The sequence below is a fragment of the Colius striatus genome, chromosome Z (assembly GCF_028858725.1).
Source record: "Colius striatus isolate bColStr4 chromosome Z, bColStr4.1.hap1, whole genome shotgun sequence".
NCBI classification, from domain to species: Eukaryota; Metazoa; Chordata; class Aves; order Coliiformes; family Coliidae; genus Colius; species Colius striatus.
The window spans coordinates 21,645,360-21,658,885 of record NC_084790.1 but is presented as its reverse complement, the minus strand read 5'-3'; the positions used below and the strand labels follow the sequence as shown (position 1 = coordinate 21,658,885).

The 13,526-nt window shown below is 43.9% G+C and overlaps 1 protein-coding gene across 1 annotated transcript; it reads left to right on the top strand.

Annotated features, from left to right (window-relative positions):
* Nucleotides 1-686: 686 nt before the first annotated feature.
* On the top strand, nucleotides 687-12,281 carry SMU1 (SMU1 DNA replication regulator and spliceosomal factor). Its single transcript, XM_062019177.1, has 12 exons — nucleotides 687-817; nucleotides 1,810-2,020; nucleotides 2,111-2,263; nucleotides 2,555-2,665; nucleotides 3,539-3,667; nucleotides 4,368-4,487; nucleotides 4,831-4,947; nucleotides 5,146-5,273; nucleotides 8,062-8,188; nucleotides 9,240-9,407; nucleotides 9,704-9,856; nucleotides 10,467-12,281. Exons 1-12 carry the CDS (start codon nucleotides 792-794, stop codon nucleotides 10,563-10,565), a joined length of 1,542 nt encoding a protein of 513 aa, XP_061875161.1. The 5' UTR covers nucleotides 687-791; the 3' UTR covers nucleotides 10,566-12,281.
* The last annotated feature ends 1,245 nt before the right edge of the window (nucleotides 12,282-13,526 follow it).

The following is a 13,526-nucleotide window of genomic DNA, read 5'->3' as shown; positions in this document are numbered from 1 at the left end:
AGTTGTTGATATGATCCCTACCCCTCAGGTAGACAAACCTGTTACTATTCTGGGACATCCTTTAAGGGAATGGCATGTCTGTTCCGGACTCCACCCTTATTTTAATCAATATAATTTTAATATTAGTTCTAACTATGAAGTACCTATGCCCACTTTGATCTATCTACTATGATCTTCCCATCTGGTTTCCTTAGCAGTTTTGCCTTGGTGTTACATTTTCTGTGCTCACTTAATGGGCTCCGTTCTGCTCCAGAAGCTGCCGTTTTGAAGTAAAGAAAAAAAAAACCCAAGCACCTCTTGGTTGGCAGGACCTATAGCCACTCCTCAGAGAACACTTCTGCTGATTTCCCCTCACGTGCTGTCTCGCAGCTGCCCTGCCTCATCCCGCCCTGTGCTGTGTAGTTCTGCCCAGGGCCACACTGCACTAATCACTAATCAAGTTTCCTCGAGCCTCGTTCTTGGCCTGTGCTAGTCACAGACCGGACGCGCAACCCGAACTCCAGCTTCCCCACACGAGGACCGTGACGCGGCGGACGGCGAAGCCGAGGGCTCGCTCCCCGCGGGGCGCCGGCAGCTCCGGCCCGCCCCGCGCTGGCGGCCCGCCTCCGCCAGGGGGCGCAGCGAGGTGCGTGCCCGCCAGGCTCCGCCCCCTGCCCGTCACGTGACATGGCGGCGCGGCGCGGGACGGAAGCGGCGGAGTCAGAGGCCGGAAGCGGCGGCGGAGGCCCAGTCGTGAAAGGCGCCGGCGGACGCAGCGGAGGCCCAGTCGTGCGAGGCGCCGCCGGGTCAAGATGTCGATCGAAATCGAATCCTCCGAGTGAGTGTGGCGGCGACAGGGAGGGGAATTGGAGGGGTGCCGGGAGAGGACGCGGAAGCAGGGCGGGCGGAGGGGCCATTGCAGGGCGGCGTGGCCGCTGCGGAACCCTGGGGTGGTCAGGGACCGTCGGAGCGGGAAGGGGCCGCGGGGAGGAAAGGGCAGCTCCCGGGAGCTGCGCGGGGAGTGGCGGCGGCGGCTCAAGGTGTCGGTCGAAACCGAGTCCTCCGAATGAGTGTAGTGGCGGTCGTGAGCGGGGGGCTGCCAGTTTCCGCCCCCGTGGCGGTGCTGGTCCCCGTCGCTGCTCCGCGGCGATGCGGGGGGAGGACGATGAAGCGGGGCCGCCGGAGAAGTCGTTGCGACGTGGCGTGACCGTCGGTAGGAAGCCTGCTCCTGAGGTGGCTGGGGAACGTGAGGGCTGGAGAGTCTGTGGCGGCTGCGGAGGAACGCGGGGAACGGTGGCCCCTGGGACTGTTGCCGGCGTCTCAAGATGCCGATCGAAATTGAGTCCTTCGAGTGCGTGTGGTGGTGGCGGAGAGGGAATTGAAAGGGTGGTGGTCTTGGCCTCGGTGCGGGCATAGTGTCGGGAGAGAACGGTGAACTGCGGCCGTTGCAGGGCAGGGTGGCTGCTGCAGGGCTCGCCCCGGAGGTGGTCGGGGGACGTCAGGGCGGGAAGGGGCTGCGAAGGGCCACGAGTAGGGAAGGGCAGCACCTGGGACTGGCGCAGAGGGTCTAGTGGTGGTGAGGTAAGCGGTATCGGCGGCTCAAGATGCTGATGGAAATCGGCTCATCCGAGTGCGTCTTGCGACGGTGGGGAGGGGATGGTGCCGTTCCCGTCCCGGTGCCAGAGTAGTCCTGGGAGAGGACCGTGAAGTGGGGCTGATGAAGGAGCCGTTGCAGGTCGGCATGGCGCCGGAGTACGAGATGGTGGGAGAGTGCCGCGGGAAGGGCAGTCTGTGATACCAGTAGCCTGACCTCATCCTGTTCCCCTGCAGTGTGATCCGGCTGATTATGCAGTACCTGAAGGAGAACAGCCTCCACCGAGCCCTCGCCACTCTTCAGGAGGAAACTACTGTGTCCCTCAACACTGTGGACAGTATCGAGAGCTTTGTGGCTGACATCAACAGTGGACATTGGGACACGGTTCTGCAGGCCATACAGTCGCTGAAGCTACCTGACAAGACCCTCATTGATCTCTATGAGCAGGTGAGTTCCATGCAGGAAGTGTATGAACCTTTCTCTGCTCTGGAGGTTTGCATTTACATTCCTGCTGCAAATGTGTGTCTCTTATTGCAGGTTGTGCTGGAGTTGATAGAACTCCGGGAACTAGGCGCTGCCAGGTCTCTCCTGAGACAAACAGATCCGATGATCATGCTCAAACAGACTCAGCCAGAGCGCTACATCCACCTCGAGAATCTTCTGGCCAGATCTTACTTTGATCCTCGTGAGGTATGTTATGTCATTCCTGGAGACCTCATGATACTGTCTTGTGTGACCCCCCTAGCATTAGCACAAGTTGCTAACAGCTTATGGCATCTGGGAGTCAGAAGGTACAGCTGCGCAATTTGGTGGTCAGGGGTGGTTTATGAAATGTTTGAGAAGTTATGTATTTCAAGGGTTGATGTTAACGGGGTGGGCTCTTTCAAAGGCCTTAACAGAAAATTAACCTGAAAGGAGTTTCAGTTCAGAACAACTACTGTTTTTATGGAAAATGGTTTTCTAAAAATAACTTTTCTCTAGGCCTACCCAGATGGAAGTAGCAAAGAGAAGCGGAGAGCTGCTATTGCACAAGCTCTAGCTGGAGAAGTCAGCGTTGTACCTCCATCTCGTCTCATGGCATTGTTGGGACAGGTAAATCCTAAAAAACAGTTTAGTAGCTGTGTCAGTTTCTGTAGGTCTTTGCTGCATAGAACTAGCTGTGATATAGTTGATTCTCCAACTTCAGAAAAATAAAGCCTAAATATTGTACATTTACGTGTGTTATAGTTAAAAATGCTATTTTCTCCAGGTGGCAGGGTTTAGTGGTTGTAGGAGAAGTCACAACTCCAGTGGTAGGTTCTTCCCATAGAATAAGTACTTGGATCGCTTTCGAAGTACAATCCTAACACACAATTTCTGTTGTGCTTGCAACTATTTTTTTTTTTTTAAATTTTCAGAATATATTGATGAATAATCTACACAGACAGTATTTCATGTATTTTGCTGTTTTATGGCTTATCTAATATTTTAAGTATGCCAAATCAATTCTGTGAATAACAAGTCAGTCCTGTGACTGAAGGCAGCTCTCTTACAAAGGGGTTGCATAACATTCTGTCTTTTAAATGAAGCTCACGTATGCCTCCAGGAAAGCTTGTGTGTCATTTTTAGTCTCAATGTATACAATTCTAGGCAAATATACACGGGTCAGGAAATTTGAGTTAACATGAGACTGAATTCACACTGTGTACGTACTATGTGCCATAAGTGGCACGGGAAGGGTGAGCCTGAGCCGTTCTCCCTCCCAAAAAAACATTTGAGCATCATTTTCTACCTGTTTCCAGTCATGAGTTACAAAATATAATCTGGGAAGTCTTGTTTTAAGTAGTTGCAATGTATTTCTCTCAGACTGTACAGGTGTACAATTTGTAAGGGTACAAGAAATTAGCAGTGCATTGTGTTAATTAGAAGTAAGCTTTGTTCTGTGTTAACTGATACCTAACAATGTGTCTTTCAACTCCTCAAAAGGCACTGAAATGGCAGCAGCATCAGGGCCTGCTTCCTCCTGGTATGACTATTGACTTGTTCAGAGGCAAAGCAGCTGTGAAAGATGTAGAAGAGGAAAAGTTCCCCACACAGCTGAGCAGACATATTAAGGTGATGTTGCATTTGCTTTTATATGTGTTACTGCAGATTTCTCCTTTCTATGCTTTATGTTGAGAAATAAGAATAAATCTGAATTCTTGTTCTCTTTCTCAGAAGTCACTTCTCCCCCTGCTTACTCCTCATCATCTTCTTCGTGTTTAGTCTCATCAGAATTCATGAGAGTCTGAAACAAAGTCCCTTAACAAGATTGGGTACCCACATATTTGTGACTATGATAAATATATGAATCATTTATTTTCTTCACAGTTCAAAATGATTAATTTTTCATGAGTGGTTCACTCAGTCTCCCTTATCTATGCAAGGAAAAACCTTAAAGTATACATCCATGTTAGCTTCTGTGAACAAATGAAGTTTTGATCATGAACTGCTTACCAGGCTTATTAATATGACCAGTATGTTCTTCTTAAGGATTTTATCATATAACTTTTTAAAGAGAAAGTCATCCCACAGCACTCACAATGCAGAATAGGCAGCTTCCTCTTGCGAAAGCTTTGCACCGAGCAGTTCTGTACAGTAAGAAGTGTTAGTTCACTCTATTAGCTCTACGAGTTCTTGCAATGAATGATGTGTGAATCCTTACCTCTAGGAAATACTGTGGTTTAGCCACTAAAATGGGGCTACAGTTTTGCTTTAATGAGTTGCTTCTTTTAAATTGTCTGTTACGCTTAATTTATGTTCTCTTTTATAACAGTTTGGACAGAAGTCCCATGTGGAGTGTGCTCGATTTTCCCCAGATGGACAGTATCTGGTTACTGGCTCTGTCGATGGTTTCATTGAAGTGTGGAATTTCACTACAGGAAAGATCAGGAAGGTAAATTGCACCTCATTTCACATAAGTAGTTTCTTGGCTGGAGCACCTGATCTTATTCTTGGAGACTAAGTTTGTTTTCATTTCTGTCTGTTTGGGAAATTCAAATACCAGTCTGGAATCTTTACATCACAGACTCCCCTTTGCGACAAGACTTATTTTTCCCTTTCTGGATCATCAGTGTCACCTCTAAAATGCTCATAGTAGCACTGTCTTGGTGTAAGGCTGTGAGATCTGCTTGATTACATAAATTGAAGTCAAAACTGCTAGTACTTTCGTGCTTTGACTGAAAATACGTTTAATTGAATTCACTGTTTTGAATGGTGGATCTTCTGCTTTCCTTTAGGATCTGAAGTACCAGGCACAAGATAATTTTATGATGATGGATGATGCAGTGCTGTGTATGTGCTTTAGCAGAGATACAGAAATGCTAGCAACTGGAGCACAAGACGGAAAGATTAAGGTACCAGTCTTTTTGTATAGTGTGTTGATAGAGCTGCTGACCAGAAAGATGGATGCACTCACAATCACAATACTGTTGCCGTTCTGTATAAAAACAAATGAAGTTTAGCCTGGCTCACAGATACATGCTGTCTCTGACAGCTTCTGTGGTTTCATAACAAACTAACCACCTCTGTTTTACTCTTCATTTCTTCTACAGGTGTGGAAAATCCAGAGTGGTCAGTGTCTGAGAAGATTTGAACGAGCCCACAGCAAAGGTGTTACGTGTCTGAGTTTCTCTAAAGACAGCAGCCAAATCCTTAGTGCTTCTTTTGACCAGACAATCAGGTAAGTCAAATGAGAACGTGGCCACTGCAGTGCAGGAGAAACAAGAACAGAATTTTCATGTGAATCGTTTAAACTTTTGAAAATGGATTCATTTCACCCACTGTGTTTTGAATACTAATAGGAGAGCATGACTGCTAAGGATTGGAGAGGAACAGTGTGAAAGTTTGACCTTCTGCCTTGCTTACCTTGTGTTATTCCAGGGCTAGAGGCAAAGTACTTCTGCTCTGTTGTCATTTACATTGACCTTGCACGTTTCCTTTCTTAGGAGACTCCTAGCTTAAGAAACAGTTATGTTGACCTTCAAAGACAACATTTTTTTCATTATAAGCTTAGGGCAAAAAAGTGTGAGGATGACAGGAGGATGACAGCATGATGACATCTTTTGAAACAGCCTAAACAGCTTATTCACTGGCTTTGATGGGTGACACGACAGTGGTTGGTTCCATTCAGTTTATTTCCTGTGTGATGTAGTATCATAGACTTGCATTTTTCTACCACCTAAAGAAATCCTCTGAGAGCAGCTTTAAATGTTTTGGTGCATCTTCTCTGCTTCCTCTTGATAGTTGTTGAATAGAGCAAAATTTTGAAAAGTCGCAAGGGCTTAAGAATCTCAATTGGCAATAGTCATTGTTCTTGGTGGGCTTGAATAAGAGTCTGTGTGTCCCTGTGATCTGCGTGTGGTTGAGAGAAGATAAGGTGGATCTGTACACATTCAGGGACAAACACTTTGCATTATCTTGCTGCTAAGTCATACATTGCCAACTCCTTTTGTAAAAGGGTTTTTCACCCTCTCACACCTGTCTCTGGAATCTGAATCTGTCTCTGGAATCTCAGCCTCCAGGTTCACCCCTCCCTTTCAGAGTGGGAACAAGAGGAACAAAGACTTGAGGAAGATGCTTTCTGGGCATCTGTTGTTGCAGCAGTCTGACATGAAACCCTAGAGATGGGCAACCCTGGAAGACAGCCAGGCTGATGGACCTTGAAATTTTCAAGAGCAATTTGTATCTGGGAATGACAATTATAGCCTTTCCTGTGGATTAGAGTCATGGTTTTTGATCTGATTCTCTTCAGATATACATGCTAGGTTTATGTGACTGGAAAAAAAGTCTGAGAAGGAACCTAGTTGCCTCATCTAGAGGTAGTTGTAGATGAGGCAATGCCATCTGCCTCAAGTGCACACTTCCTACAGGGACAACCTCCAGGAACAGAAATTCTGATTCTGTAGAAGGAAATGCTTCACTTGAGAAAGAAGCAGTTCTTTCAAAGCTAACAAGATCATGACTGACTTGGAAGTTGACTTTGCTTTGAGGAAGAAGCAGTGGAATAGAGGTATAGTGAGGTCTCTTCCAGACTTTGTTATTCTGTGATTGTCTGACATATATTGCTGTTTTGGAACCTCTTGTTAGAGAAAATTCATATGCCATTTATGCTAACAAGAGGAAAAAAAAGTACTCACTCGGGGATGAAAAAGAGACATAGAGAGAGGATCATTTTTTTCTTCACTCTTGTTAGGTAACTCCTGTTTCTCCAGGCTGCCTTGCAGTTCTGCTTTCAGGCATGATGGTTCTCCATTTCTCATGCAAACCATCCCTTGCTGTTTAGCACTAGCACAGTGCTGGGATAGGATAGCTTGCTCAAGGCTTTATCTAGATGAGCTTTCAAAATCTTCAAGACTGGAGATTTCATTGCTTCTCTTGGCTTCTTTCCTAGGGCTATACAACCCTTTCAGAGAAAATCCTGTTTGGTTGTAAGGAAAGAGATTTAGATTTGAGGGTGGTTTTTTCCCCTTATTTCCTGTATTCTATCTTGTACTCTTTGCCTCTCGTCCTTTATCTGTGCACCTCTGAAAAGAATCTGACTCCATTTGTTCTGTAAAAATTGTTAGGTAGAGATGTTAACCAAATAGTAAAAAATATGTTTAGTAAGCATTTGGATATTATTTGTCCTCTTTTTTGGATTGCAGAACATATTGCCTAATGTTTGTGTAGTGCAGTAATTCTGATCCAGCACCTATGTGATGTCTTGTTCCTGAGTGGTATTTGCTCATTGCTGGGTTGATTTGGTTTGAAACAAAGCTATTCTGTTGCTACACAGATGCTTTGCTGCAGCTGAAGTCTGCTTGGATCACTTTTATCTTGTTTACAGTTATTTCTGTTCTTTGTGGTTATCCTGACTTGTTTACCTGGAAGACAGCAGTCACGCTCTCACTCTGGGCTGAACATACCCAGCTCTCTCAAACCTCTCCTCGTGCATCCTGTGGTCCAGCCCAAAGGACTACCTTGGTGGTCTCTTAGTGGCCAAAACTAGACTCACTCCTCCAGAGGTGTGTACACCTCTGTCAAGTAGAGAGAAGCCTTGATGTGCACCTGTGCCTCTCCTCCTGAATCTAGTATCTGCTTGCATAAGCATTTCAGTTGAAATAGTGTGAGGCTGAATGTTGAATCAAGGACAGCAAGCTTCATGAATTTCATTGGCAAGGCTTCAGACTGCTGCTTGAAAACCAAACAGAGCTCACTTCAGTTGAGGAGTCTGTTAGATTAGAGACTTCCAACCTCAAATCCGTAATTTTCATTCTGTCAACTTCATAGCTGTCCTTGAGGCTGAAGCTTGATGGTATTTCCCTAAGCTTTTAATAGGACACATAATCTGTGATGAAAGGGGCTTGGGAATTTTTAGCACTTTTTATTGTTGCCTATCAAAAGTATCTCAGGTTTAAAATCGGGTGAAGCCAGAGTGTGGTTCAGACTACCTCAGTTACTCATTCACTGTGACCTCTTTTATGTGACAGGATTCATGGTTTAAAATCTGGGAAGACTTTAAAGGAATTCCGTGGACATTCTTCCTTCGTCAATGAAGCTACTTTTACCCAGGATGGCCACTATATCATCAGTGCATCCTCTGATGGCACAGTGAAGGTAAGACAGCCTTTACCCTTTCTTTCTCACTAACACATTCAGGCTCTTTGCATGGTGTAGCTGGATTGTTAACAGCTGCTGCAGTCACTGGAGAACGACTTGGGGATTGTCTGCAATAATGTCACTTTTTTTTCGTTCTGTTTATTTCTTTGTCCTCAAGGGTCCCTTGCCTAGGTCATTAATGGGTTTCATTAGTGCTGGATTAGCTAGGTAATGCTAGGGAATCAAGCATTAATGAAACTGATTGTACAAGTGATAGGTTTGGCTTCTGCTCTCAGCAAACAGTGAAACTACTCAGTGTGTGGCAGTTAAGAGGAGGAAAACGTTGTTGTGCATAGGGCATTACTGATTAATAGTGAATAAATGAACATAGAAACAGCTACCCTAAGTAGGTCATCAGTGCAGTACATGGGACTGGGTGAACAGATACAGATAAAGCTTATAGATGTGGCCTAGGAGAGTGTAATAGGTTCTAGTTGTACAAAATCGGGCACTACTTCATAGTCTTTGCTACACTGCCTCAGTCATGGGAACATTCATTTTGATTGTACCAGTGTGTAAACAGCAAAAATATTCCACAAATGTTGAATAGTTTAATTTACTGTTACTAAACAGGTGGAACAGTCTGGTGTTGAGCGTGAAGCAGCTTTAAGCTGGGATGTGTCTCCCAACAGTGTCAGTGAGGCTTGGGTTTTCCAGAAATTTTCGTGTGTGGCTCGTGTAAGACAAATTGCATGTGCAGAGGCTGCACCATATATTCACAGATACCAGCTAAAACCAGAAGGCAAATCTGGTCTCACTCCTCAGGGGATACGTTTAATGAAAGGAAGCCAGAATGAATTTGGCTAATGGAAATTCACTTTCAGTTCAGTTGTAGTGAAATTGTTCACGGTGTCTGTGCTTCAGAATAGACACGATAATATATATATTTTTAAAATTTGCTTTAAAATGCTATTTTTTAAATTCATATTTCTCCCCAGAAGCCTGAAAAATCTGTATCCTGGATCAGCTCAGTTTTGTTAATTGGTTTTACTTTTATTTTTCATACCAGGTTTGGAACGTGAAGACAACAGAGTGCTCAAACACCTTCAAATCTCTTGGCAGCACTGCTGGGACAGACATTACCGTGAACAGTGTCATTCTGCTGCCCAAAAACCCGGAACACTTTGTTGTTTGCAACAGATCAAACACAGTTGTCATTATGAATATGCAAGGACAGGTATGTGATCTTACTGATCTCTTTTGCCTCTCTCGGTCCTTTTAAGTGTGCAAAGAACACTAGTTAATAACCTAGCCTTGGGTTAAACTCGGTGTCTCCAGTTTGCTTTCCTGATAAGCTGTTCTGTACCCAGGTTATTAAAACAGCTTGACTTGCAGAAAGTGATTGCAGTTATGGAGAGAGCCTATGTTCTAAGCAGACCTAGTACTCCTTAAATAACGTTGCTCTGAATGTGATGGTGATGTGCTAAAGTGTAATCCTGCAAATATTTTGTATTTGTGGGGGTCTGTTTACAGATTGTCAGAAGCTTCAGCTCTGGTAAGAGAGAAGGCGGTGACTTTGTCTGCTGCGCGCTTTCACCTCGTGGTGAATGGATCTACTGTGTTGGTGAAGATTTTGTGCTCTATTGCTTCAGCACAGTGACTGGCAAGCTGGAGAGAACTCTGACTGTAAGTTCTTAGCTTTGACCTTTTGCAGAGCTGTGAACACAAAGATGATCTGAATGTTTATTTATGAAGTCCATAAGGTACATTCCTTTTACCAAGGAATCTCACCTCTAGCAGCCGTGATTGGTAACAAAGGCATTCCAGTACGTTTGCCTGTAGAATGTCATTATGTTTTTAGAACCGTATTAATTTTAAAAGATACAGAAATGTATCTCCACCAAGCCAAGACTGAATTGGTTCAAACTTATTTGAACTAGTGCATGCCTTAACTGGCACTCAGGTTGACAGAGAATCTGACCAAGCTGTCAGATTTGAAGTTGCCAGTCTTAAATTTATCTTGGATTAAACTAAAGAAGAATACTAGCTTTAATAGGGAACTCTTGGATGTTGTCTATTTTTGTGGGTGTAAACCTTCACTGAATCTTGCCTGCCCAACAAAAACTGTTTGTAACTGGAACTTATTGGAGAGGGTGGGGTTCAGGGAAGATATTCCTCTCGGCTTCTGCTGTTAAATCTCAGTCCAGCTTTCTTCTAGTTCTTGTTTGAACATAATAATAGACTTGATTTTCATAGAGGAATAATCTCCTGATGCATCTTTCTTATTATTCTTTAGGTTCATGAAAAAGATGTCATTGGCATTGCTCATCACCCCCACCAGAACCTGATTGCTACGTACAGTGAAGATGGCCTCCTCAAGCTCTGGAAGCCATAGCTTTCTTTTATAATGAGCTAGGAAGTGTACCTGTCAGTTGTAGGTTGTTGGTGTCTGTGTGCAGGTCTGAATGCACAGTGTGATATTAGCTCAATTTTTAGTTCAAGTTTCCAGACAATTACATTTTTACTTCTGGGTCCTAAAAATAGAGCATCAGTTAATTTCAAATACTCTTACTTTTTACCAGAGCAGCTGGGCAACTTCAGCAAGAGTGTTTTTTGTGCCTCCTGAAGTCTGTACTCTTCCTAAGGTGTTTATAAACAAGTTGAATGAGCTAGGAACTATACACACAAGTGGTTGCTGACTTCCTAGAATACAGTAAATGTTTTGTGGCTTTTTTTTTCCTTTTTAATTTGAGTGAATTATGAGGAATGGGAAAGCTGTCTCTTCTCCACCGCTGAGACAAAGGCACAGCTTTTGACATGCTGAGCCTTTAAAAATAACTATTTGTAACATTGGCTTTTTTAAAAATATCACATACCTGTGGACCTAGATACAATGATACTTTGGTCCCACACTATGATAAAAAGCTTTCAGGCTCTTCAGTTTGGAGCAGAGCATGATACCATTTGAAGGCCTCACTAATGCACAGAGGACACTTCTAAAGCATGACCTGCAGTTTTCTGCAACAAAAAATTAAATTTCTTCTGTAATTTTGAGACAAAAACACGTAGTTTTGAATCTGACACAGCTGTTCCCTGTCCTCATTCTCGTAGAACGCTTTCCTCCATATTTTGTTACAATCTGTCATCACAGAAATAGCTTTTCCTTGACTTAGAAATTAGTTCCAGGTTAAAGAACCTCACAGCTTTTTTCAGTTTGAGGGCTCAAGTGTTGGTTGTCAGCTGGTGACTGACCTGCCCTGGTGCACTGGTGCACTTGGTTGGTCTGTGTTCATACTCATCTGAGAACATGCAAAAAAGTTGCAGTTAAATTTCTCACACAGCACTGCTTGTTCACTGCAGCTGTAGTGTTTAGTTCCATGTTTAGCTGTAATGCTGTTTATTACTTCCTTGGATATGGCAATAAAATTATTTTTTCGATAGAAAAAAGTGATTATTTTTCCTGCCTGAAAAGATACTGGTGTTTCAGGAACACCAGGCAGTAATCCTGTCGGGCTCCATTGGCAGTTAGTACTTTTGATACAAGAGAAGATCTTGACAAAATGTTTTTAATACTATGTAGTTAAGTGATTCATTTTTGTCTTCAGATTATACAGCACTGCTAATCCTCAATGTAAACTAATTCTTACATTGTTCTTTAAAATAAAGCCATTGTAGCAAATAAAAGTGGCAGAATCTTGGATGTTTAAAGATTGAAATACATTCTTTATCCTAAAAATATGAGAAAATCTGGCATTTCTTGTGCTTTTTATTTGTTTTCATCAAGGTCTCAAGACAAAGTGAAATGTACTAATTGTTGCAATGCAGTAAGGGCAAAATGTACCTCCTGGACTGAAGCTCTCATTTATAAAATACCTGTCAGTTGGCAGAAAACTACGGTGATAATCTTGACAATGTTGGGGATTTTTTTTTTTTTTTTTTTATCTACAGCGTTTTTTTTTCTTTAACTGTAAATGTCAACTTTTAAATGTTATCTAGGATGATGTTTTCTCTTTGTAGAATGAGTGAGATGTTATGCCACTTACCTGTATGTAAAGGCTTGAATGAGGCAACTTCTTTTGCTTGAACTAACATTAAAGAACACGTTGACCCATGGGCCTTTTGTTCTTGAGTAATTTTCCTTGGTGCTGGCTCATTCCTTCATACACAGAGGAGTGCAAACTGCTTTGTGGGGGCCAGGCGGTGGATTTCTCCTGGGCTGGTTGATCCCTCATGAAGGTGAGCTGTGCTTTGGTGGAAGGGGGTGCCTGTCTGTAAGCACTTGGGGGGGAGCTCTTGCCATCTCAGCAAAAAGTCAGCATGCTCAGGTTCCTGAACAGTCATGCAAGGGGTGGTGGGTGTCAAGTTTTTCTTTAAGGTTAGGGAGTAATACTTTGTCTGAGTGACATGTGAGCCTGTAGATACAGGGTGCAGTCCAGCTTTGATACCTACCTTTCTGTCTGAGAACTAAACCTAAAGTCTCTTTTTGAGTCTTGCTGAGATTTAGAAAGACCAGCTGAACCGTTAAGCCTTGGTCTCAAAAGGAAAAGAACCTTTGTGAAAGTCCCACAAAGCACCCAACTTCTCAAAAGGTCTGAGACAGTCACCCTCCATCAGTGCCTGACAGTCCTTGTGAATCCATGACTGCATGAGCCTGAGGATTTTGAACCATGCAGTGGAGTAACAAAACCCTCTTCAGTTTCTTTGTGTCCCTTAGCCTGCAAAACTGCTCCCCAAACTGCACCCTGTGTGGTAACAACTTTTTGTGATATGGCCTCTGTTAGGCAGGAACTGGCATTTACTTGTGTGGGAGCAGGTGTGTGTGGCTGTCAACTAGTGAAGTCTTTCCTGTCTTAGAATTAGAAGCTCTGTAAGACAAATCCTCAACTACATGTTCTTTCTTTTATTCACAGAACGACAGGATGGCTGAGGGTGGGAGGGTTGGAGATTCCACCACCCCTCAGGGCAACCTGTGCCAATTGCTTGCTCACTCTCACGAAGAAAAAAGAAGTGTTTCCTGACATTCAGAGGGAACCTCCTGTGTTGCAGCCTGTGCCTATTGCCTCTGGTCCTGTCCCTGTCTCTTTGCACCCTCCTTTCAGGTATTTGTATACAGTGATGAGATCAACCCCAAGCCCTCTCCTACAGGCTGAACAGGTCCAGCTCTCTCAGCCTTTCCTTGTAGGAGGAAAGCATCTTTGTAGCCCTTTGCTGGACTCTGTCCAGTGTGTTTATGTCTCTCTTGTACTGGGAAATCCAACCAGATACTACTCCAGATGTGGCCTCACTAGTGCTGACTAGAGGTGAACCTCCTGCTCCCTGCTGGCAACCAAAATACCATTAGTGTTACTTCCAAAAA

Coding starts and splice junctions, on each gene's coding strand:
- SMU1 (XM_062019177.1), top strand. CDS start 792: ATGTCGATCGAAATCGAATCCTCCGA. Junction 2,264..2,554: donor CTTACTTTGATCCTCGTGAG/GTATGTTATGTC, acceptor ACTTTTCTCTAG/GCCTACCCAGATGGAAGTAG. Junction 5,274..8,061: donor TCTTTTGACCAGACAATCAG/GTAAGTCAAATG, acceptor TTTATGTGACAG/GATTCATGGTTTAAAATCTG.